The 27,286-nt window shown below is 35.9% G+C and overlaps 1 protein-coding gene across 1 annotated transcript in view; it reads right to left on the bottom strand.

Annotated features, from left to right (window-relative positions):
• The window catches only part of TOP1 (DNA topoisomerase I), a 110,095-nt gene that overhangs the window by 44,916 nt on the left and 37,893 nt on the right, over positions 1 to 27,286 (bottom strand). Inside the window, exons 3-4 of the mRNA XM_051979308.1 lie at positions 18,078 to 18,180; positions 89 to 215 (exon numbers count right to left, since the gene is read on the bottom strand). Coding sequence (XP_051835268.1) covers positions 89 to 215; positions 18,078 to 18,180 — 230 coding nt within the window. The remainder of the gene's footprint in view (positions 1 to 88; positions 216 to 18,077; positions 18,181 to 27,286) is intronic.

Below are 27,286 nucleotides of genomic sequence, written 5' to 3' on the forward strand. Positions count from 1 at the left end.
CAAGGATCTCTATTAATACAGAAAATTGCTGTGTTGTTTGGCAACTTAAAGTACCACCTCCATTTTCCCCCACTAAAAAATAATGTACCTTTTCTTCTTTTCGTTTCTCCTTGTCTCTATCTTTGTGTTTGTCTTTGTGTTTCTCTGAGCTGCCATCTTTGTGTTTGGTTTTCTCCTTTTCTCTGTGTTTCTTCTCTGAGGAATCTTTGTGCTCACTGAAAAAGAAACACCGAGTTAGCCTAAAGCAGAGACTACAGGCGTTCACTTCACAAGATCACCTAACAAGACACACTGAGATAACATGAATCATGGAAACTCACAATGACTTTATACAAAGTCTTAGCGCAAGGATCAAGTAGAGGCTTTTTAGCCTTGTCCAAAATGATTAGCTTTTTTTTAAAAAAACAAAACAGCAAGACAGAGAAAGAAAGCCATTAATGATGTCAGGATTAAAAACTTAGTAACCTGGAATTTATAAAGACACAATGCTACTTGTGCATTTCAATTATCCCATAAACAATAAAACAATGTGAATTTAAAAAGTTTTACATGGAAAGTATGTTTTAGGATTTTATTCCAGACTTAGACTGACATGTAACATGTATAAAAAGCAGAGTTTTTTAAGTGACTAGCAACAGGGTTTATTTCCAGTAAGCTCCAAGGAAAGAGATGCAGGAAAAGACTTGGATGGTTCAAAAATCTTGTTCAGTTATGAATGTTCACTACAAATCAAACTTCCCCAGCCCTATCTCAGAAACGAGTAGCTCTGCCATAGGAGCTTTCCATAAAATTTCAAAAAAGTACTAAATTAGGCTGTCCAAGAATGCAAAACTCATTTTTGGGTAAGCCTGTCAAGTAGTTCCACAAGTTAAAAGATTGATCCAGAGTCAAGTCTGCTGGTAGTCAGTCCAGGCTGCTCTAGCCCACCAGGTGTAGAAGCTGAATCACTCCCTGCTGATTAAAGGGTTGCTCTTTCACAACATTTAAAGGTCCCTAATTTTAGTCCTTGGGAAGATGAATGAACTTTTTTGAACCCATTCAAACTGTCAACTTATTAACTATTTTTCAACTGAAATGAACATTTGCTATGGGCCTAGTCCATCTATATCATTAGATTATCATAATACAGTAAAGACAATATTTAGGGCTCAAAGATTATAACCTAAGAGGAAAGATAAGTTCCTGGATCTTCCATTACTGCTATATGACTTTGTACAAGTTACTTCTGTTCTGACTCCACTTGTAAATGAAGGGGCTGAATTTTTTATCTATTATTTTGAACACTAATAAAGGAGGAAAAACCCAACACTTTTCCCATATGTGACTTCACCTCAATCCAAAGCTGTGAATAGTGATAACTGAAGAGCTAATCTGAATTTCAAGATAAGGAAACAGAGACTGTAGTAAGCTGAATAACTCACATTTATGTAAACTAATTAATCAATTTATAAAATACTTTCTCCTCACGACTCTGGGAGGTAGGTAGTAAAAGAAAGGTTGTATTGCAACATGCAAGTATCACCATTTCCCTTTCAGGCAAGTACAGAGGAGATTAAATGACTTGCCTAGACTATACCATTAATAAACAGAAAGGCTGAGATTCAAACCCTAAAACCAAGACTAGTGCTTTTTCTATTTTGCCATCCAGTGTCTAAAATACCAAGCAAAGTAAGTGTCAGGAAAAAAGTTAAGTCAGCACAGAGGAAGGAACATGCCTAGTCAACATTTGTTGATATTCTAGGATTTTTAAATACTTTTATTTCATTTATCTTTAGATTCTTCCAAAGCATGTATTGGAGCCAGCTTGAACCAGCTCAGAGAAACATTTATTAAATTTCTGCAACTCAGAAACAACAAATGCTAAAAATCAGTGCTTGATTTATTATTTTGTTGATTGCTTAGGTTTAAGAAAGTAATGGGAAAATGTTAACAATGAACCTTAGGCTTAAAAATGTGTTTTGCATACCCACTAACAAAGGAACTATAGCTAACTTAAAATTTAAATTTTGTTGCTGAAAATAAAATTTTGAGATCTGAGACAGTTTTCACCTGCTCCTTCTACAAGAACTACAAATGATTGCTAAGAGGCACTAGCTCCCATAAGGTTCCCTCTTTCTTAAGTTCCACTCCACTTATTCTCTCTGACTTAATGAAGCTAATTCTCCCAGTGCTTTTGTGTTTTATTAGAACATAGGCAACAGTCTTTAACATTCAATTGCAATTAAAGTACGCATAAGCACGAGTGCTAACAGGCTACTGAAAAAAGACAAAAAGCTTTATTTTATTTTTTTCCAGTTTTCATTGTTCACCATACTTTGGCCAAGAAGAGAAAAAATAAAGAAATCACTAAGTACCCAATCTAGGCTAACTTGTAGTCTGGGTATGAAGCATCCCATTCCTCCCTTTCTCACCCTCCCCAATACTGGTAATGACTGGCTGCCATAGACTTGGCCCCCAAGGCCAGAGCTAGGAAGCAAGAGTAGAAGCTGTAAGTTGGACAGATTTTGTTGCAAGATAAAAAAAGAAAAACTTCCTGACAAGCATGACAACCACAAAATGGGATAGACTTAGCTACAGGAATTGTAATTCTAGATTTCAAGGCTTTTCACTGTCTGTTCCTCCTCTCTAGAATGCTCTCCTGGCTTCTTTGGCCTTCTTCAAGCCAACTCCAAACCCACCTCCTTTAAAGGCTTGTCAGTCTTTTTGCTGCCATTGCCTTCCCTCTAAAGCTCTTTTCCCTACACTGTATATATTTTGTACATGTACATTTGTTTGCATGACATCTCCCCATTAGAATGTGAACTCCTTGAGAGGGGCACCATGTTTTTGCCTTTCTTTGTATCCCCAATGCTTAGCACAATATTTAGTGCACAGCAGGTAGGTGCTTAATACTTGCTTCACCAACTTGCTAGTAGTCTTGAATGAGTACTTGTCAAGGATATTGTATAAGGAATTCCACATGAACTATAACTGGATTCAATGACTTCTTTCCAAAGTTGATTCCAAAGTGACAAAAGGTGGTACCGACAGTCACAGTGAATCACAATGCCTCTTCCTTTCCCAGCATTACATGTAAGATAGGAAACTGTACCATCAGAAGCATGCTAGTTTTGGTAATGGATCTCCTTTTTTTCAGGCTTTGCCCAAATGAGATGAAACCAGGAACTGGCCCTTAGTGTGAAAATGGTCAAAGCTAATGTCAAAGCAGACAGGGAATTAACTCCAAGTCAGGGAAGTCAGTACTAAACTCCAGATAGTTTTCTATCAACCCCATTTGAAAGTATTATACATTATCTGAGCACCTATTATACAAATGTCATTGGCAGTTACAGATGGACTAGAACAAAAATGCTAAGAACATAAGCCTGAAGATAGGCAAAATTTTTTAAACAAATTAGCCTTAAAGGGGAAAGAAATATACTTAATGGACTGGACTTAATGTGGCTCACTAGTAGAAGTACACACCATATTACTTAAGGACTGAATTTGAGCACTTCAAAAAGGAAAATAGTAGAAATCATTGATTAAGAAGCCCTTAGTGTCACCTAATTAAACCCCAGAAATTGAGGCAAACAGAGCTTAGGTGATTTGCCCAGGGGCACACTAACAGTGTGCTTTCTACTGTACTGCTAAGCCAAAACAGCCTGGAAATTGTGCCAAGATGAGAAAGAAGGTTCTTTTTCCCACAATTATTCAAGAGATCACCAAATCCTGGCAGACATCTTGTTGTAGTGGCTAGTATATTGAACTTGAAGTTAGAAAGGACTGTCTTCAAATTTTGTTTCAGGTATTATGTGACCTTGGACATTTCCTTAAACACCTCTCAGTTTCAATTTCCTCATTTGGAAAATGGGGATAAATGCTGATATATATGACATAAAAATTGTGTGTGCACATATGTTCACATATAGTGGAATATATGCACATGTCATATGACATAAATAAACAATATATACAATTTTAAATAATACGGACTATTGTTACTAATAGTCACAACCTAAGTTCTTTCAAGACACTTGACCAGGAGAATGGAGTTCATTTAGAACTACTATTTACTCTGTTTCTGCCTATCTTGAGCTCCTATTTACTTCAATCACCTTTGTCTCATGCTTTTCAGTCTAAAATTTATTCTTCCTAAGAGAAAAGATGAATATAAAACTAAAGTTAAATAGTTCCACTTGTCATAAAATCTCAAGTTGGAAGAGAGTTCAGAATCCAACCCATACTTGAGCAGGAATATCCCTGCTACTTGCAGACCTCCAGGGATGGAGAACTACACCTCCTACGCATTCATTTCAGTTTTTTCTTATATTAAGCTCCAATCTGCCTTTGGAGGAAAGTAAAAACAAATTTAATCCCTCTTTCACATGACACCCTTTCAGGTATTTTTTGAAAAAGGCTTTAAAACTATAATAATCACTAGTAAATTAAAAACAGTGAATTTGTATATAAACCATAAAATCCAACTTATTCATATCTAGTTAAAAGGAAGCTATATAAATATATATTTAACAAAATAATCTTTTTGTTTTCATTCCCTTCCAATATCTTTTTTATCTGTATATTTATCAGATTTTGCTATTACTTTAATCCAATTAGACAGTGTATATGATGTTCTCATTTTTTCTTCACTTATTTTCCAGGAATCTTCATATCTGCCTTTTTATGGAATGGCAGTATTCCATTCCACTGCAATTCATCTGGTTGTTCCACAATCATTAAGTATTATTAGCTTCTATTGGACATAATCTGTAGTTTTTCAATAGCATAAATAAAATGTCTAAGAACACTTTTGTAAAACTGGGACTTTAAATAACAATAAATGTTGGAGGGGATGTGGGAAAACTGGGACCCTAATACATTGTTGGATGGAGTTGTAAACTGATTCAAACATTCTGGAGAGCAATTTGGAATTATGCCCAAAGGGTTATAAAACTGTGAACAGCCTTTGATCCAACAGTGTCTCTACTAGGTCTGTATCCCAAAGATCATTAAAAAAAAAAAAAAAAAAAGAAAAGAACCCACATGTGCAAAAATGTTTGTCGCAGCCCTTTTTGTAGTGGCAAAGAACTATAAACTTAAGTGGATGCCCATCAGTCAGAGAATGGCTGAATAAATCATGGTATATGAAAATTATGGAATATTATTGTTCTATAAGAAACAACCAGCAGGATGATTTCAGAAAGGCCTGGAGAGACATGAATTGATGTAAGTGAATTGGATAGAACCAAGAGAATATTGTACATGGCGACAAGAAGATTATATGATGATCAATTATGATGGACGTAGCTGTTTTCAACAATGGGGTGATTCAGGTCAATTCTAATAGACCTGGAGAGAGCCATCTGGATCCAAAAAAAGGACTATGGGGTCTGAATGTAAATTAAAGTATATTTTCATCTTTTTTGTGTTCTCATTTTTTCCCTCTTTTGAACTGATTTTCTTTGTGCAGTATGATAAATGTGGAAATGTTTAGAAGAATAGCACATGTTTAACCTTATATTGGATTACTTGCTGTCTAAGGAAAGGGATGAGGGGGAAGGGAAAGAGGAAAAATCTGGAATACAGGTTTTGCAAGGGTGAATGTTGAAAACTATCTTTGCATATATTTTGAAAATAAAAAGCTATTATTATGAGAAAAGACTTTTATCCTCTTTATATACATTATTATAGTTCTCCCTTTCTCTTTTTTGCCAAGTCTTCTTTTATCCAAAGCTAAATGTCTCTCTTTTTTCCAACAAATTTTCATTTGATGCAGTTTCAACGACTCTTTATTTTCTGGATCTAGTTCTGGTCCTAATTCTGGACTTAGAAACAATGTCATTTCTAAATGCCATTCTCAGAACTGAAGATGCTGCACAATCAACCAACCAACCAATCAGTAAGCATGCATTAAGCATCTACTATAGATCAGGAAGTGTTCTAAGTGCTGGGGATATAAATATGAATATAATAATAATGTAAGTAGGCAACAATTCATATTTGCGAAGAGTTTACAATCTAATAATGGAGACAAATTCACATATAAAATAAATACAAAGTAATTTAATATGAGAACGTTATTCTACATCGAATCTGTCCAGGATTAGTCTTTCTGACATAATTCTTCTAGTACCATTACCCTCTTTTGTATTAATCCAAAGTAGCTGCCCTTGCACCTGTCTTCTTAAAATTATCCTGAATTGATGTTCCCAATGCATTATTGTGCATTTGTTTCATTAAATGGCATCCCATTTCATTCTAGTCAGGAAAATTTGCATCTAGATCATCAGAAATTTGGGAAAATATGACATTCCTTCTAAGTCAACTTCCTCTAGTGACTGTTAAGTCATAACCCTATCCATTTTTTTCCCTGAAATTTATTCTCTCAAGGTCCAACTTTCCTATCTTTGCCTTCTATGATTCCTCTCATTTCTATTGCAGCAATTCATTTCCTCTTCCTCATCAGAATCAAATGCCTTTATATTTTGAGGGAAAAAAATTATTTCCAAGAATATTTTATCAATATCTCTTCAACTTTTAGCAGAGCATTTAAACAGATGTTCTAGTAATTCAAGTGCCCCAATGCTACTACATCAACCCGCTATATCAGTTTTGTGACTTGCTTTTCATCTCACTATTTATCCCTTCTATCCAGATATACTGCACTATACCAACCTTGTAACATCCCTTCTATTTCTTTCTCCACTGTTCCCCATCTAAATATTTTCCACTATGTTTTCCTCCCCAGTTCTCTCACAGGGGAACACTGTCTTAATGTACAACACTACCCCAGAGCCTTGTATAGCAAATTTGTTCTTTTTCAAAAGATTATACTTATCTGATACTGCCATATTCACATATCAGCAAGTCTCAGTTATATCTATGAAGCCTGAACCTGTTTCTTGTCATTTAACATCATTTCACCCCAAGCTGTGAGCCTCTTTCTTCCTTGTTCTTAATGACTTGAACATTCTTCACCCAAAGGCTTTTTTTGGTGTCGGCAGCATTTTTCACAAGCTTCAGATCACCTATATTTGAGCCTTCTACATGCTATCTTACAAGTTAGTCATACTTTTTTGGATTCCTCTTTTGTTACTTCTACTTTCATCTTTTATCAAATTCCTTTTGAATTTAAACAAAAAAGAGAAGTCCCTGTTAAGACACACTCATCTCAACACCTTTTTGCCCTCACTGGACTTGTATGCTATGAGTCCTTAGAATTTGAGAGGCTCTAATACCTCTTGATTTTCATCTGATCATGTCTAGTGTTTCCCTTCTTAGCCATTTACACTTGGCTGACAAAGTTATTGTAAAAAAAAAAAAAATAATACAGATTTTGCAACAACAAAACACAAACCTTATCACAAAAACACATTCCCTAAGAATGACTGAACAAACTGTAGAATATTAAGTTAATGAATATGTATTGTCAAAGAAACAACAAAGATGAAGAATTGAGATAAATGTGGGAAAGATATTAGGAATTGTGATGGAATAAAATAAGCAAGATCAGCAGAACTTTTACACAATGATCATAATAATGTAAAGGACTACAACTTTGAAAGACTACAGAACTAATATAATGACCAATAATGACTTCACAAAACTCATCAATTTTTCCTGTCTCTTGGTAGAGAGAGGAATAAAAAGATTTGAAATGAGACACATTTCTGGACATGGCCAATGTACTTATTTGTTTTGCTTGATGAGGGAATGGTTAGTGGAAAGTAATATATGTTAAAGGGGGAAAAAACTTAACAATAAAATGTTAAATATACAAAAGGAAAAATCAGGTCAATTACTTTTTAAAGTTAAATATGTATATACCTCAACAATGATACTGTTTGAGGATGTATTCTGATGGAAGTGGACTTCTTTGATAAAGAGAGCCTTAATTGATCAAAGATGGACAGAAGCAGCTACACTCAGAGAAAGAACACTGGAAATGAATATAAACTGCTTGCATTTATGTTTTTCTTCCCGGGTTATTTATACCTTCTGAATTCAATTCTCCTTGTGCAACAAGAAAACTGTTTGGTTCTGCACACATATATTGTATCTAGGATATACTGCAACCCATTCAACATGTAAAGGACTTTTGCCATCTGGGGGAAGGGGTGGAGGGAGGGAGGGGAAAAATCGGAACAGAAGTGAATGCAAGGGATAATGCTGTAAAAAATTACCCTGGCATGTGTTCTAGCAATAAAAAATTATTTAAAAAAATAATAATAAAATAAAATAAAGTTAAATATGCACTTGTTTTAACCAAACTATTTAACAGAAGTTCACATTTTCATATATGACACTTTTTGGGTATTGTTTTATAGCTAAATGGTTGTTGATTATTAAGTTCAAATTAAAAAAAATGTAGATTAAATCAAAAGTTAGTTTGTTGATCACTAACAAAAAGATAAAAATATGTTCTTTAATTTTAACAGGGTGCTATTAATATTATGATATTATGATTCTTCCCTCACCACCTGCCCTTTCCCAGCTTCCTGTCAATTCTACAATTCAACTGCTAAGTTTCGTCTTCTAGGTCAGAATTAGGACCAAAGTAGTAATAATTCCTCACTGTTTCTTCTGCATCCTGCAATTTCAACTTTTACTAAATCATGTCACATTTTTATTCGCTCAGAGTTTCAGGAAGTCACAGGTGTAGAGCTAGAAGGAATCATACAAATCCAATCTTATTCTATAGATGAACAGATTGAAGCTCAGAGAAATGAAGGGACTTGTCCAATGTCACACAAGCAGTAAAGAGCAAGCCAAGATGTGACCCCAGTTCCTACACTGCAAATTGAGTGTTCTTTGCAATGTCCTTCCATGCTCTGCTTTTAGTGCGTGCACATGTACACACACACCCACGTCCTATTTCTCTTCTGACACTACTTTATTTTATTCTTGTGACTTTTGGGAATGGGGGTGGGGGGAGGGGGATGTTAATTAGAAATAATCCATTTCTTCTATATATCTAGGCATACTATAGCATATTCACAAAATACTTCTGATGCAGGGTCACTGCCTTTTCACAAAGACAATCTTTAAGAGTTATCGTGAATGAGAAAATTATCACCTTGTGGCCAAATAGTTGCTGATTCTGTCATTTTTTCAGACCTGTCTGACTCTTCATGTCCCCATTTAGGGTTTTCTTAGCAAAGACACTGGGGTGGTTTGCCATTTCCTTTTCTAATTCATTTTATAGATTAAGGAACTGAAACAAACTGGGTTAAGTGATTTGCCCAGAGTCATGCAAATAGTTAAATGTCTGAGGCCAAATTTAAACTCATAGAGATGTCTTCATGATTACAGGCCCAGTACTCTATCCACTGTGTCACCTAGCTGCTCTAAGCCTCTCCAGTTTAGACAGTGATCTTCAGATGATAGACAATTTGTCTTTTGCTTATACTCAAAGCCTTTACATCTTATCTTCTAGAATAGCCTTCCCAGATTTACCACCAAGTTACAAAGTACCAGTATAAGGTAAGAGAACTTCTCCCTCCCTATGATAACCATATATATGATAACCAAAATACTCTCCATTGGTCTTTCTTGCTTAACAGAGTTATGGGTTTTCACACAAATGAAAATAATTTCTTGATAAGTCAATTTTTATCACTGTATTAATCAGATATTCTTCTGAATAAGGCATTTATCTCATCAAATCTAAGTAATTCCCATCTGCATTTATTTTAAGACCTAACACTATTTATTATCTTTGTTCTATACTATAGTAGTATATACAAACATCTGAAGTATTATCCCTACTCATTTTGCCATGACCAACTGGAAAAAATGATGACAACACCACTGATTCCTTTTTTATTTCCTTCATAGACCCTGGAGACCTTTTCTAGAGTATCACATATGTCATCAGAAAGGGGAAATGATTGATAGGTTTAATGAGTCTCAGTAATTTTCATATCCCCAATACATCTCCCACTTCTATTGGTTGTGCCAAATATTTAAAGGATCACAACAGGGAAGATAGATGAAATTATGGATTTCCTGCAAAAGTGCCTAGAGTTAAGCACAGAAGTGGCATGGTTGCTATAGTGGGAAGAGTGTTAGATTTAAAGGCAAAGGATCTAGATTCAAACTCCAGCTTTGCTCCTTAGTACCTGTACTGACTGTGAACTTAATCACATCTGAGTCTCAGTTTGTTCATCTATTAAATAAGGGAATAAGATTAGGTGACCCCTAAGGTCTCTTCCAGCTCTAAATCTATTCTCTTATGATCTTAAACATAGTGATCAGAATGAAATTACTTACTTTTGTATGCTATTACTTTTAGAAAACTTTCCCAAATCCAAGGAACAGATATTTAATCCCATCTCATAAAATATTCCTCCCCTCATCCTTAAAAAGCAGACTTCAAAAGGAGATCGTCTCCCAACATGCCCACATTTCTCACTCTGAAAGTACAGGCATGTACTGCCAAAATAACCAAAAAGCTCAGTCCTCACTACCTCAAAAAAAATCAGTTTTCTTCTTTTCTTAGCTTCCCACAGACATGTCATCTGTGACAAGTTCAAGACTTGTGCTTGGGAGTTAGTGTAGAAGCAGCATAAGCAACAAGAACCAAAGCCAGGCAAAAACCAAAATTTTCTCAGTCCTAAGGTTGTCTTTTCTGATCATCACACCCTCTCCCCTTTCAAAAAGAAGGGGAAAGGACAGAGAACAAACCATTTCTCTTACACATAGTAATCCCCAAATAAAAGAATTTCTGATTTGGCATATGAAAAATGCAACTCTAAGGCAGTCATTCTATCAAATACCATTTTCCTTGTAGATTTTTGGTTTGGTACCAAAAGCTACACATACAATGACCCTTCTCAAGGGGGGAAGGAGAATAATATAGTGAAGCTATTCTGAAAACTCATGCAAACAACTTGAGATTCATTTGTCACAACTGCTGCAAACTTCTCCACATCTTTTTGGCTTAAAATGACCATGATTTAGGCCAATCTGTATTTTGTTTCTTAGAATTTTACTGGTCAAATCACAAAGGAAATGAATATTTCTGAATTGTCCAAATAAATAAAATAAAAAATTATATATAATGACAATGAGAAAGTAATAGTGTCAAGAATAAGGATCATTTCAAGTTTCTTCTTTTCTAATTGTCCTTGAGGTTCATTATTCATCTAGCTGAAGTTCTGCCTTCCTAACTGTTTTACTTCCAGTTAACTCAAGAAAATTGGAAGCACATGTTGAAAAATAATATCTAGTTCCTCCTAGAAGGAGCATTTTGGGAGAAACACCTCAAATAAAACTTTTTAAAATTTTTCACATCTAAATAGTCATATAAATGTGAAGGCCTAAACATTTAAAAATATAGTGGAAGTCCGTTAGATTTGTTTTGAGAAAGTACAGGTATGTACTTTTCAACTGTGAAGAAGATATTTTAAGTAAATTTCACATCTCTAAGATGTGGGATCTGGAAGTGTCAACAGTGCAAATACAATTAGGGACATCCAGGCTCTGCAGAGTAGCAAAAAAATCTCAAGGAAAAAGTCTGGAGAAACAGGGAGATAAAACAATAAAAGGTCACAAAAGGTGAAGGTCAATGGCAGAGTGAATGGGACATGCAGAAGTCAAATAGGACCTAGGAACATACACTAGACAGGAGTGAAAAGTAAGAAGTTGAGGTTTCTTAGGGTTACTACTGGAGATGGTAATCATGAAACCAAAGGGAACAATGCAAGAAGCCAATCACACACAGACTTGGAGCCCAAATAATCAAGAATTTCAATTAAGGAGAATAGATGGAAGGTGGTAGCTGGAAAACTGTTTGGTACTTCTATTGTATCAGTAGTGAAGTTCAGTAACAGAAAAGGAGTAAGAGCCTTCTGAAGTGAGGTACCATAAGCCTGTTCTGTCACAGAATGGATATGCCAAAGAGCCTTTTTTGTTGTTTGTTTTGGCTACCTTACTGTTCTGGGTATTATAACATGTTGCTGCTCCCTAGTGGAAAGAAAGGTATCTCCTTTTGTGTAGCTCCTAAGTGAAAGGCAAAAAATACAGAAAACCTAGGACTGCAAAAGGGATGTAGCTAGAGAAACAAGCAATAATATGGCCAACAGTCCCTTAGAAAAACTTCTTGTTAGCCACGTAATTGTATACCAGCCAAAGCAGCCAAATAAGGAAATGAAAAACATTGGATTTTGTTTTCACATTCCAGATGCGAACATGCTAAATCTTAGAAAGAAATTAAGTGATAGCATACACTAAAAAGTTATTATTTTCCTCATCCAAAAACAAAAGTGAGGATTAAGAAACCCAAAACTCTTGTAAGAATCAATGGGGTCAATTACTTCCATAAGAAAAATGGAATTAATCTCACTGGTTCGTGAAAAAGCATATTTGCTTTGTGGCAAAAGGATGCTTTTGTCAGAGGAAATCAAAATGCAAGGAATTTTGAAAAAAAATTTTTTTTCTTCAACCCACATCATTTTAATCAGCACACTCAGGCTTTCTCATGTGAAGAGAGAGACTGGGCCAAAATTATTCACAAGTGAAAAGACAAGAGGCTAAATTTTCTCAGTGCTTTCAGGTAAACAAGCTAAGTGCTCTAATTCTAGCAACGCTTTACACCTTTTATCGATGGAGCCCCCTAATTATAACTCTAGCAATTTAAAGGCACTAAAACTTTGAGTAGGTCACAGCCTTGAATCTGCCTGGAAACAAAGCTGGATACAAACAAAAAATGGTATAAAGAAAATTAATGTTGAAATCTATAGCTCTTGTTATTTGGAAGGGAGAAAGCACCAGAATTTTGCTAACAAAGCAGGGATAATTAGAGTGCAATTAAACTTCTAACTTTGAAGTCATTTTTAACTTCTCCCTTCGTTCCAATATAACTTGGAATAAGTTCTAAGGGGAGACAGCACATTGCAGTTAAACATCTAACATTATACTTTACTTCTTTCATTTTCCCTTTTCATTTTATATCTGTTGTAGAATCAGAAAATTTGGCATTTTATCATAAATGGTGGTTTTTTTAAATCATTGTTTCATGAACATATTTTTTCCATTCCCCACTTGACCTGCAGCTAGACCCACTGTTTTAAACTTCCATATGCAATAAAGTATGGATATCAAATATGTCTCAATACAAAATTTGCAAATTGCTGGGGACACTAGGCAACACTAATATAGTAGAAAATATATAGGATTAGGTTTTAAATAACCTGGATTCTAGTTTTAGTACAGCTAATAATTAACAAGATATAGAACACTGGGCAAGTCACACCACTTTGTGATTCAATTTCCTTATCTATTAAATGAAGCCATTGAATTATATTCCTTTTTCAGCTATGAAATTGTTATCCAAGTGAAGATGCAAGGATAGTAAGACATATGAGATCAAAGAAGGAATGTCAGGACTAGACATATAAATTTGGAAGTCAATTACATACAGAGTATCATTATTCTGAGGTAACAAAGCAAGAGGAAAATAAAGGGCCAATGGCTGATGGTTAGAAGATGGTTATAATAGTATAGAGGCCAAAGGAAGATAGAATTAAGGAGAAGAAGGATGGCCAAAAGTCAAGGAGCATGAGAGAAAAGAAAACAAATTTTGCCTAAAGGGCAAGGACTGGTGACCTTAATGAGAGCAGTTTCAGTAGAATAGTCGGGAAGAAAGCCAGATTGTGCCAGATAAGGAGGGAGTGGCTGATGAGGAAGTAAAGGTAGCAGTAGCAACCATTTATTGGAGAAATTTACGTGCAAAAGGTGGGAGAGAGTGGAGTCAAAGATGACTCCAGTTTCAGGCCAGGGGCACTTTGGGAATACAGAATTTCTGACAGGAATGGGAGTTGTTTTTGAAAGTAGCTTGCCAACCATGATGTAACTATGACACACTGACAATACATGTATAGACTACAATCCCTCTCTGTAGAATGAAACTGATAGCACTTAATCCCAAAGCACATCACACATTGTTGAGGTGAAAGGGTTTCTTGGTATGGAAAATAGAAATAAATCTCAATTTGGCCATCATTGTATGATCCTAGGCAAATCATTTAACCTTGCTTGGGCCTAAACTTTGGAAGATGCAGTATGTACTGTTAAACTATGAAGGAAATACTTAAATAAATTTAAGAATCTCTAAGACATACAATCTGGGAACTGTTAGAAGTGTAGGTACTTCGGGGGAAGGCACTGGCAGTAGAAGAGACTAAGAGGACTCTAGCAGAAGGTTGGATTGAGTTAAACACTGAAGAAAGCCAGCAAGCAGATCATTCTACGAATAGGGGACCTCCACTAAAAAGGCACTGAGTTGAGTGCTATGTATGAGGAACAGCAAGAAGACTAATATTTTTGAACCTTTAGGGTACATGAAGGGATATAATCCTGGAAAGGTTGAAAAATGACAAAATGAAAAACTTCAGACAGAGGGTTTGATATCTGATCCTAGAAATACTAGGGAGTCACTGAAAGTTACTGAATAGGGGAGATGACACTATCAGACCTGTACTTTAAAGAATCATTCTAGACAGTGTTTTAGGACTAAACAGCCATTAAACTGCGCATATCCTTTCAACACCAATATCCCTACTAGGTTTATACCCCAAAGAGACTAAGAGGAAAAGGACCCATATAAACAAAAACATTTATAGCCCCTCCTTTTGTGATGACAAAGAATTAGAAAATGAGGAGGTGTCTATGAACTGGAGAATGACCGAACAATATGACAATATGAAAAATTATGAAAGTGATTGTTTCAGAGAAACATGAGCAGACTGGCATAAACTCATGCAAAGAAATGAGCAGAACTAGAACAATTATGCAATTAACAATAATACTGTAAAGACAAATATCTTTGAAAGACTCAACTCTGATCAATAACTAACTATAATTCTAGGAGATTCATGATGAAATATACCATCACCTTTTAAATAAAACATTGGACTCAAGAGTGTAGACAGACATATTTAGGGGAGATTACATGAATATATGGGGTTTTGTTTTTCTTTTTTTCTCTTAGGGGAAGATAGAAGGAAAATAATGTAGACTTGAAAATACAACTGAATTTTTAAGTTCCCTGATATCTAACACCTTTTCATATATTGTGCTGTTGACTTCCAAAAACTACTGAAAGTGAATCTGGCACCAAAAATCCTATTACTACAGACATACCCCTCTGTAACGGGCTGAAGCTCAGGTTGATGCACTGAGGTCCCAAGCACTTGAGGCTAAATAGTAATTGGACCATACTCTATTAATATATATGCTTGGAGAAAGAATGGCCCCCCACTCACTCTTTGTGCAAGTCCTGATGTGCTGTATAGGAAATGAGGATTTTGGTGGGTAGAGGCAGAAGGGCGGAGAGAGAGACAGAAAGAGACTGCTGGCTGGCGTCTTTTTGCAGCGGCTCACATTGTTCATCTCCCTTCACCTCAAAAATAATAAAGATTGAAGATTTTCCCTTAACCTGAATTCCTGACTCCGGCTGATGTTAAATACGCAGTCATCACATACTTCAAAGATTTCAAAGACTGAGAAAGGAATGAGGTATGGAAAAAATTTTTATTGTAACACTTTTTGTATATTGAAGAATTGGAAATAAAATGGATACCAATCAATTGAAGGAACAGATTAAACAAAATGAGGCACACAAATATCATGGAAAACTACAACTATGTTCTAAAAAATGACCAAGATGCCAGATCAGGAGAAATTTGGGAAGACATGAATAAACTAATACAATGAAATAAGAAGAACTTGAAAAATAATTTACATGCTGAATTTAATAATATAAAAATAATTTACATGCTACATTATTGTGAACGTAAAAGAAAACAACACTGAAAGATGTCAAAAGTCTAATCAATTCAGAGACGAATCATGACTTCAGAAGACCAATGAAGGGTGCTTCCTATCTCTCAACACAGAAGTGATAAACTAGAAGGACAGAATGAGAAATACATTTCTAGATACAGTCAGGTTGTTGATTTATTTGATACTTATTTTTAGGAAGGGCTTCAATGGGAAGCAGGGGATAAATTAATGGATAATAGATGCAAAAGAAAAAATAAGAGTATCAATAAAACATTAAAAACACAAGAGGAAAAAATAAAACCATTATAGAGTCAAATTTAGAACAAGTTGTTACCACCAAATTTGTTAAGGACAAATTTTAATTTAAGGATAAATTAAATTTAATATGTACTTTGAAAACTATATGTTATCATATTGTATTTATATTTATTGTATTGTATTGTATCATATATATTGTATAAACATACACTTTAACATATTTAACATGTATTGGTCTACCTGCCATCTAGGGGAGGGGATGAGGAGAAGGAGGAGAAAAGTTGGAACAGAAGATTTTCCAAGGGCCAATGTTGAAAAATTACCTATGCATATTATCTTGTAAATAAAAAGCTATAATAAAAAAAAAGAATGAAAGAAAACTATATGTTATCAAAGTTTACCCTTGTTCCTCTTTGTATTATGAAACAAAATCACTTTGGTAGTCAAAGAGAGAATAAACTAGATACCCAGAGGCTTGAGGTACAGAAATCAACTAGAAAGCTGTTGCAGTACTCCTAGTGTGAAATGATGAAGGCCATCACCAGGGTGATTTCTATGTAAGTAGAGAGAAGGAGACTTGTATGAAAGATGTTGTAAAGGTAGAAGTGACAAGGATTAGAAAACAGTTTGGATAGATACATGCAGTAAATGTAAATGAAGCTGAGGAAGACACCAAAGTGGTGAACTTTGTTAACTGAGTGGAAGATGTACCCTTGAGAGTAATTCAGCAGAGGAAAAGAATTTTGGGGCTAAAGATAATGAGCTCTATTTTAGATATATTGAAATTGACATGCCTAAGGGATGTAATTGGTGAGTCAAGACTGGAACTTAGGAGAAAGGTTAGAATTGGATATACAGATCAGGGAATTGTCCACACAGGAATAACTCATGGGAGCTGATGTGGTTGCTAAGTGAAATAATATAAAGGGAAAAGAGAAGGTCCAGAACAGACTGTTGGACACTCATGGTTAGTGGGTAGGGTCTGGATAAAAATATACAGTAAAGGAGATAGAGGAGAATATATATAGAGAGGAAAGAATAATGTTATTAAAACCTAAAGAGAAAGATTATCAAGGAGAAGAATATAATCAACAGAGCTAAAGCCATTAGAGAGGTCAAGAAGACAGAGTAAAGATCACTGGGTTTTCTTTTCATTAAGTTTTTAAATCCAATTTTAAAAGCATCAGTCTCTCTTTCTGACAACTAGACCTTTACCCTGGAGCAGTTCTATTTCAGATCTTATCTCAGGTAACAAATAAAAGCAATAATTCCTTTAGAACACAGGGAAGCCACCCCAAAGTAAAACTATTCTTGCCCTCAAGACATCTCCATCACATTTAAGTAAATCTGGGGGATTTTAAGAGAGGGAAAGCAATTCACTAAGAGTCTGAAATGAAAAACAGTGCCAAAGCAGAGACTGGAGCTTAAGTCTCTAGCTGTCTAACGTCTTCCGTATTACTGATTCCAAAGTTCCACTTGAGCTTTGGAATTGATCTCAATTTCCCTATCAATCTGTTAAGTGGTACTTAGACTAAGCAATGTCTTTTTTGATGTTTAATTCCCTCTATTCTGGAGCATATAAGACCAGGAAAGATCCAATTCTTCCATGATCCCAAATCAAATGACATTTCAAAGGCAAAATATTCAGAGTTCCTGGAAGACCAGTTAGATCTATAGTTTTCAAGAAGTGTTGATCTGATTGTTACAATGATTGCACATTTCTTTCTTTGAGAAAGGTAAAGACTTCATAGCATATCAAGGAAAATGACATCATAAGCAATGGTTTGGTTGTTAGATAAGAACAACTGCTTTTCCAAGTAGTCAGTCAAAAGCATTTACTGAAGGTTTACTATGTGTCAACAAAACAGAATTCTTATCATGGGCACCTTAACCATCCTCTAGAGAATAAAGGGATAGCTGAGAATGAAGCATATCTCTGCTTAGTTTTACATCCACACTACCTAAAATTCTCTTGAAATTAGCTCTCATGTGAGCTAAGACCTTTTCAATTATCTAAATAGTGATGTGCTTACTGACAAAGATACTCTTACCTATTACTGTGCTTGGACTTTTCCCGGTCTTTTTCCTTGTCCTTCTTGTGCTCTTTGTGTCGGTGTTCACGATCTTTGTGTTTATCTTTGTGTTTGTGAGAATCTGCAAGCAGAGGAGATGAGTCAGTCAAAGGAAGTCATTAGCTCTGGCCTGCTTGCCTGCCTTATACTGGCTGGATTGTTACCCAGTACAGCTTAAGAATCACAAAGACAGATTAAGTTTGCCTGTGGATGTTTATGCATAATTTCCCAAGAAGTTCAACAAGGCATGGGCTTGTTTTATCTGTAGCATGCAACTTAACATGTAGGGCAAGAAGAAAACCTCTAAGGAATATGGGATTGCTCCTCTACTCTTACTAAGCTTATTTTGTTATAACTGAATCCAGTCATTAAAAATCAAAAGGAAAACCATTTAATGACAGGTGCTCAGCTACATGTCTCTAGAGAAATTCAGATCTCTGGGGCTACCTACTTTCCCCCAAATCAGGTAAATAAGCTTTGCTCAAAAATGTCTTAGTGTTTGTCTTTGTTAAAAAGGGTCAATTTGGGGTGTCAATACCATATGTAACCAGAAATGCCTGGGATATCTGAAAACAACCCAAAAGACATCACTAAAAAATTTAAAATGAAAATAAAAACCAAAAAGCAATTATTGGGGAAAAGGTAGGAAATACATCAAGGACAGAAACAATGACACATTTGTTAATGCAGGGAAAGGTGAAGCAATGCTTGCTACAGCATTTACTGTGCAGCTTTTAAGTCCTGTGCTGACTTGCCATCAGAATGGATGGCACCAGACAGTTTGCAACCCAAGATTTAAAGACAGAGAAGGCTACGTTTAACCCACACAATTGCAGATCAACAATTTATTAAGCACTTTCAATGAATAAGGCAGGTTGATAGAAGAAAAAAACTCAAAGAAGGTGAAACAGTTCCACACCTACAAAGGTGAAGTTTGCATTCAAAAGAGGTGGAGACAAAAGCAAAATACTAAACTTTTTATTCGTTTGTTTTTCAAGAAAGAGAAAGTTCTAAGTGACCAGATTAATCCAAAGCAACAAAGAATTTACTAAACTCTAGCTAAACTTAAGATACAAAGCTGGGTTCCAGAGACAAACATAAGATAAAAAATTTGTGAACTTAGATTCTACAAAGGGAAAATGTTTAAAGGTCTTTAAACATTTAAACAGGTAAGAATCTACATGATTATGTGAAAAAGGTTCTCAAGATAAGATTTTGTGGAAGATGTGGTGCCTGGGCAAAGAATAACTAAGGCAGGAGGTGGAATGTCTTATTTGAGAAACAGCAAATAGGAAAGCTTAGCTATAACATAGATTGTATGAAATAACAGGATTAATGGAATATAATCCTGGAAAAGTAAATTGTCAACATCAGAGAAAACCTGAAAAGACATCATGAAGTGACATAGTGAGTGCAGAACTTATACAATGACTACAATGATGTAAAGAAAAACAAAGCTGAAAGACTTAATTAAATTAAAAGTTATTTACATAAAATTTAAATTAAAAAAAGTTATCTACATAATGACTAAACATGCCTTCATAATACTGTTAATAAAGCATGATTCCCACTTCTAGGTATGGTGGTGATAGACAGAGATGCAAAGTAAGATGTACATTTTCAGGCATGGCCAAAATGCAAACATTTTCTTTCTCTACACTTATTTGTTAAAAGGGAAAGTTTCTCAGGGGTGAGTGTTAATGGTTAATGACAGTGACACCAAAACAAAAACAAAAACAAATCCCCCCAAAAACCACAACCCAGGTCAATAAAAACACTCAGAAAAAAGGCCAAGAAGAGGACCCAAAAGGCAACTTTGTTAGTACTTTATAAAATTTAATGCACATGTTTTAAGGACAGTGGCTGATGGACAGGGGAAAGAAATTGTGAATCCAGTTAGGAAAGGGTTAAAGGCTGAAATAGGTTGATGGCTGTATGAACAGAAAGCAAATAAATTTGAGCTATGTTGTGGGGATGGATTACATATAGGGAGAAAATTGGGGATGACTCCAAGATCAATGGTGGTGCCTTCAAAAAAAAAGAGGGGGGAGGGAAGGGGGAGGAGATGTGAAAGACAGTATTTGAGCTATGGGACCATCCAAAAGTTTGAATCCAAGACTGGATCCAACAACAAAAGCCATCTAACAAATCCAAGCCTCTCATTTTAGAGATGAGAACTCTGAGTCTCTTTCTGAGACACAGATAAATATGAATTAGAAGTGGGATTTGAACAAGGTCCAAAAGGCAATTGGCTAAAGTGGGACTAGAGCCTCAGAGTTAGATCTGAGAGTCATTTACATAGAGATAATCATGGGAGCTAATGAGATCACCAAGAAAGAAGGTACAAAGATAGTGGAGAGCTATGCCCAGGACAGACTTGGGAGAAATTAAGAGAAGAAACAGATGATAATCAACCAAAAATCCTGGAAAGGAGCCAATAGGTAGGAGGGGATCCCAACAGCAATGTCAAGAAAAGTCAAGGAAAGAGTATCTAGGAAGAAGAGAAGAAGGTCAAGAATGTCAAATAAGGCAGGTATGTGGCAAGCATTGAGAAAATACCAATGGTTTTACTATGAGAGCTTTGGTAGTCTTGAGGAGAGCAGTTTCATTTGAATGAATGAAAAACCAGACTGCAAAGGACTGAGAAAGAGTGGGAGAAGAGGTATTGAAGGCAACAGTATAAATGATTTCTGCTGTTTCACTGTAAAGGTGAAGAAAGGTATCAGAAGAAAGCACAAGGGAATAGCAGGATCCAGTCAAGGTTTTTTAAGATAGGGGAGACCTGGGCAAGTTTGCAACCAACAGTAAAAAGGACCATTAGACAAGGAGAAATGAAAGATTTGGGGTGGATAGAAGAAGGGGCAAGCTTTTACTTTTAGAGAGATAGAGAGAAAATCAAAGGCACAGAGGTAGAAGGATAATCTCTTTAGAAACTATTGTTTGTCTTTCATTCTTGAAGAGGCCCATGACATCAGGGAAGTTATGCCATGACATGCAAGTGAATTGAATTTGGGCAAGGGGATGCTACACAAGGTCTCCTGCTTCACTCTCCCATCTGGGTCCAGTGGCAGGATATAGACCAGGAAGACTGGAGATGGCTCTGGATACAATGGGAATCCTCAGCCTTTTTAAGCTAAAGTCTTCAACAGGTCTCAGTTTGACTAAGGCTGCACCCATTCAGTGATTATGGCTAGGTAGAGATTAAGGTAAAGGACTGGCCTCTTTCATTTGTCCAAAAAAAGGAACAAAAAATACTAAATAAATTTGGAAAGGGAAGACTCAGAGCAAAGGAGGAGAGAATGAGGAATGAATGCATTTTAAGATATGGGATAATGGGAAAACATGGCACTCCTCTGATGGTAATGGTAGTGAAAGAAATAAAAGAAGGTTTAGATCAACCAGAGTAGTGTGATAGATTGGTAGAGCTGTGAGTTGAGGATAGATATCAAATTTTTAGTGACTTCAGTTGGCACAACTATGTGAATCTGGTTATTTGAAGTTTAGCATCTAGAGCAGGGGTCCTCAAACTTTTTAAATAGGGGGCCAGTTCACTGTCCCTCAGACTGTTGGAGGGCCAGACTATAGCAAAAACAAAAACTTTGTTTTGTGGGCCTTTAAATAAAGAAACTTCATAGTTCTGGGTGAGGGGGATAAATGTCCTCAGCTGCCGCATTTGGCCTGCGGGGTGTAGTTTGGGGACCCCTGAATTCTAGAGTATAGGAGCGAAGGCAGAAAGGCAGAAAAGTTGGGAGTTTATCAAGCCACAGGCAGCAACAGAACAAGAGAGCAAGGAATTTGAGAACAGCGGGCAACATATGGTTAAACATACACTGCATGGCTGACAAGAGGATCAAAACTATAAAGGAAGAAATGATGGCGTGGGAACAAAAAGAAAAGACCGTATTGAGCAGATGACACTATAACAATAACAGCTAGTACAGCAAGCTAGGTGGTGTAGCACTGGTACACTGTGAGTCCTTGGGGTTGGGGGGGGACCATCTTTCCTGTCTTTTTGTATTCCTAGTACTTGATATAATGCTTAACACATAGGGGATGTTTAATAAATATTTATTGTTTAACTGACTTATGGGGACAGAGATAGAAGGAACTGAATACAAAATCTATCCCAACTATGAGATGCTAGGCCAGTTCCTTTGCTTCAATCAGCCTATTTCCTAATCTGTAAAATGGGGATAATAACAGCACCTACCTCCCAGGGCTTCAAACAATAAACATATGTAAAATGCTACATAAATACTAGCTACTATTCTAAAATACTTAGAAAAATAATAGCATTTACATAGTGCTTTAACCCTAACCCGAAATTTTACAATTATTTCATTTGATTCTCAAGATAAACCTGGGTAAGTGGGATTAGTATCATTCTCACTTTATAGAAGAGTAAACTGAGGCTGAATGAGGTTACATAACTTGCTCAAAGTCACATGGCCAAAAAATGACAAAGAACAGATTTTAAAAAGAGTCAGAAACTGATGAGAAATGGAAGAAGGTGAGAAAGCTTGTGATCAGAGGTTATAAATTTCAGAATTTTTTATGGACAAAATACTATATAGAGACAGATTGAAGGTAAAGGACAAGGAAGCTGAAGAGGTTAATGAACTGTAAGGCCAGGATGCTTGAGAAGACATCAACTCATCTATCTGAAGTTGCCAAGCTTAAGGGTAAATACTGGAGTAAAGAAGACTGCTGAACTCCTTGAAAAAGGAGGGAAAATCCTTTTGTAGCTAATAGCAGCAACAAGGATCTAGCTATAGTGAGAGAGATGAATGAAGTGAATGAACATCAAAGGAGGAAATTGGATGAGTGGTGAGAGCAAGTCACATAAAAGTATATATAAAGAGAAGGTCTATTCTTCCTGGCCCAGGGAGATAGAAGAAAGGAAATGAGAGAGCTAAGAACATAAGAGTTTTCTGAGGGAGTCAGGATTCTATTGAAAGCAAGTAGACAGAGTGAGAAGAGGCCTAAGATAGAGGGAGGTTTGTTAATAATGGAACAGGGAAAACACAAAACAAATAGAGCAGATTCAGGAAATATTAACACTTAAATAGATGGGTATGAACAAGTGGGGAGAGGTAACAAATAAGAAAAAGGGATTTTTTTGCTTAGATATGTGGCAACTCTGTGGGGAAGCAATCTGAATGAAACCAGATCATTAGGGAAGACTTTGAAATGTCAGGAAGGAAAGAAACAGTATTTTAGTGTCTACTCTGTGCCAAGTATTTTAAATACCTTAAAGTGCTTTAAAATATATCTCATTTTACCACTACACACCTCTCAGATTGGCTAAGATGATAGGAAAAGATAATGACAAATGTTGGAGGCAATGTGAGAAAACTGGGACACTGATACATTGTTGGTGGAATTGTGAACATCTCTAGGTATTCTGGAGAACAGTTTGGAACTATGCTCAAAAAGTGTTACTACTGGGCTTATATTCCAAAGAGATCTTAAAGGAGGGAAAGGAACCTGTATGTGCAAAAATGTTTGTGATAATCCTTTTTTGTAGTGGCTAGAAACTGGAAACTGAGTAGATGCCCATCAGTTGGAGAAGGGTTGAATAAGTCATGGTATATGAATGTTATGGAACACTATTTTCTGTAAGAAATGAGCAGCAGGATGATTTCAGAAAGGCCTGGAGAGACTTTCATGAACTGATGCTGAGTGAAATGAACAGAACCAGGAGATCATTGTACACGGCAACAAGACTATACGAAGATCAATTCTGATGACGTGGCTCTCTTCAACAATGAGAGGATTCAAACTAGTTACACTTGTTCAGTAATAATGAGAGCCATCTACACCCAGAGAGAGAACAGTGGGAATAGAATATGGACCATAACATAGCATTCTCGCTCTGTTACTTGCTTGCATTTTATTTTCTTTTTCAGTTTTTCTTTTCCTTCCTTTTTCAGTTTTTCTTTTCCTTCCTTTTTGATCTGATTTTTCTTGTGCAGCAAGATAACTCTTTCCAATTGTTGAAAACTATTTTTTGCATATACTTTGAAAATAAAAAGCTTTTATTAAAAAAATTAAATTGTGTAAATTCTACATGGGCAGAGACTGTGTCCTTATTGAGACCATTACTGCCCCTTCCACAGTGCCTTGCATTCATCAGATGTTCAATAAATGTTTGTTAAACAAAAGTCTTTTTAGTCAAAACTTTTCTTAGCAACTAAGTGCTTTTTTATATGTTCTTGATTTGAAATAGATTGATAAAAATGCTACCCAGTACAGCAATGAGCAATGCAGGGTGCAGGGCTTTTTAATAATCCATTTTCCAACTTTGATTCTAAGTAACAAACAAGCCAGAAGGTCCTAGCACAATATGGCCACCAAACCAATATATGGACAAGGTGATTTGGGAGAGCAAGTCTAGCTATGTAGTATACCTTCTAGCCATCATAACATCAGTTAACAATCAGAGGATGGTCCATGCTTCTAAGGAGGCCTAGCCCTCTGGTGACACCCAAATAAAGCTTGACATCAGAGGCGGAGAAAATCAAGCACCACAGCTTAAATGTTTGGCCTTGATTGTGGATTGGATCCAAAATGCAGGCCACATCACTCCGTCATGCTCTAACACAAGGATTACAGTGAAGCAGGGACACACTGTTAAGAAGACATTGCCAAGCTTTTAAGAAGATTAATCTGACAAATGATACCTTAATTATAGGGGAAAAGTGTTCTAAGTAACTAAAAAGCATTAGATTCAAAATGAAAAGGAAGCTAAAGGTATGACAATAGATCAAAACTCCAAGTATGTTTGAAATATCCAGTATCCCAATGAAAAATTATTTTGAAATTCCTCATAACATCAAGAGTTTCTAGGGTACAGTTCTATTTTTTCTTTCTCTCCCTACAGAGTGACTGTTCTGAATATGCAGAATCACCTTCTTCATTTTTTTTTTGCATTTGGTTAGTTCTATTGGCATTAAACTATCAAGGTACCGAGTATAAATCTCAAATTCATTTATAAAAAAAACACATTTTTAAGTAACTACTATCAGTAGGTCCAGTGTCCTATACTAGGAGAGATAAAAAGATGAGTGACAGATTTCCTACTATCATGGAGTTTATCATTTGATATGAGAAAAATGAATGAAATACAAATAGAATGTGATTCCTCAGAGAGCATTCAGTGAAGTTCTCTACTAGGCCAGTTCATTATGTTTCTTAATAGTTCACTTAACTTCTATGGACTTCAGTTCTTTCATCTATAAAGTAAAGGGATTGGACTAGGACATCTAAAGATCTTTTAATTTTAAGTTCCATGAGCCTATGGATTGACTTATTTATCAAGAAGATGACACAAATAGGAATAACTGAAGCAGTGAACAACTCAATAGAGAAACTAATAACATCAAATTGAACAGGAATACATATAAAATACATTTAAAAACATTCCTTGAAAAGTACATATTTATTCCTAAGTGAAATTTATTTAGCAAATTACTAAAATGCACTGGAAGCAACTGCAATCTTTAAAAATTAGTCATTTTCCTCCAGGTATTTTTAAAATGCATCATTATATTCAATTTTGTTGGTTAAGAGAAATGATTAGAAATAAAAAGCTCTAAACCATGGCACTTTAGATCACTAAGAAATCCAGCTGACAAATAGGTTATGGCAATAAACTTCTCATTTTTTAAGCATTCAGAAATTATGGATGAAGCCAATGTAACCTCTGATAAAGCAGCAGGGTCAAAAATGCAATCATGAAAATAACTATTTACCTATGCACCTAAGGTGAAATAATATTTTGTGTTAAAGAGCAGAAAAGCTTGCTGATTTCTATTCACTGCAATACTATGACAATTCCAAAAGGATGAAAGGAAAGAGTAGAAAATGCTTTTTTGAGGGTGGGGGTTGGCAGTCGCAACAAGGCACTCAAGGGAAATAGACCTAGGATCAATAAGTAGACTAAGTAAATTAGTCATTGATTACTAAGTGAACAAAACTGAAGAGAAGGGCAGTAGAGACTACCTTTAATTTTGGGGAAGGGCACTTTTTAAAATTTTATTTTATATTACAAAGATGCAACGAGTCAGTATCAAAGGTAAAGAGAAATCAATTCCAAGGACCTTGTCTCAAAGGAGATTGGGAGGAAGAGAGGGAGGCAGGAAAGGAGAGAAGGGAAGAGGAAGGGAGAGAAGGGGGAAGAGGAAGGGAGAGAAGGGGAAAGGAAAAGGGAGGGAATAAAGAAGAAAAAGAATGAAAGAAAAGGAGGGGAGGAAGGAAGGAAGGAAGACATCAACGTGAGCTGCATAATTACCCATTTAAACAGATTTAGAACTAGTTGAATGGTTGGACTCCAAAAGTAGGCATTAATAGTCTGACACCAATTTAGAAGATGATATATTTTGTGCAGTGCCTCAGAGATGTCAGACTGTGTTGTATTTTATTCATGTGTAGCTAAAGGCATGGTGGACATAACTTACCAGGTTTTCAGATAACAGAAAGCTAGGAGAGATAACTAATAAAGTGGATGACAATCCCGAACCAAAAAGATCTTGACAATTTACAAAGTGGGCCAAGTCTAATAGCATGACATGTAATGGGAATATATGTCAAGGCTTACACTGGGGCACAAAAAAGTCAACTGCAGAGGACAAGATAGGGGAGATGAGGTTAGAAAGCAGTTTATCTAAAAAAGATCTGGGGATGGGAGATTAGTGGACTATAACCTCGATGAATCAATATCTCCCCAAACCTAACACAATTAGGATTCATTAAGAGAGGGATAATATACAGGTCAGAGAGTGGCAAGAGTCCCATATCTATCCTTGCTCTATCCTTGTCAGATCATATAATAAATGTTGGGTTAGGGACAACACTGATAAGCTGGAGAATGTCCACCCAGAAAGGTACCCAGGGCAGCGAAGGGCCATGAACATCACAAGACTTAGAGGGAACATGATATATCTGTCAGTAAGGGCTGTATTTGAAGGGCTGGTATGTGAAAAAGGGATTAGATCTGTTCTGTTTGGTCCCAGAGGACAGAATAATGAGGGGAAACTTGAAAGAGATTTAGATTTGAAAAACTTCCTAACAATTAGTACTCCAAAAGTAGAATAAGTTGTCTTAGGAGGCAGTAGGTTCCTCCTCACCGCAAGTCTGTAAGTAAAGGACAAAAAACTTGTCAAGTCAGTTACAGAGGGAGTTTCTTG

This window comes from Antechinus flavipes, chromosome 2, assembly GCF_016432865.1.
Source record: "Antechinus flavipes isolate AdamAnt ecotype Samford, QLD, Australia chromosome 2, AdamAnt_v2, whole genome shotgun sequence".
Taxonomy (NCBI): domain Eukaryota; kingdom Metazoa; phylum Chordata; class Mammalia; order Dasyuromorphia; family Dasyuridae; genus Antechinus; species Antechinus flavipes.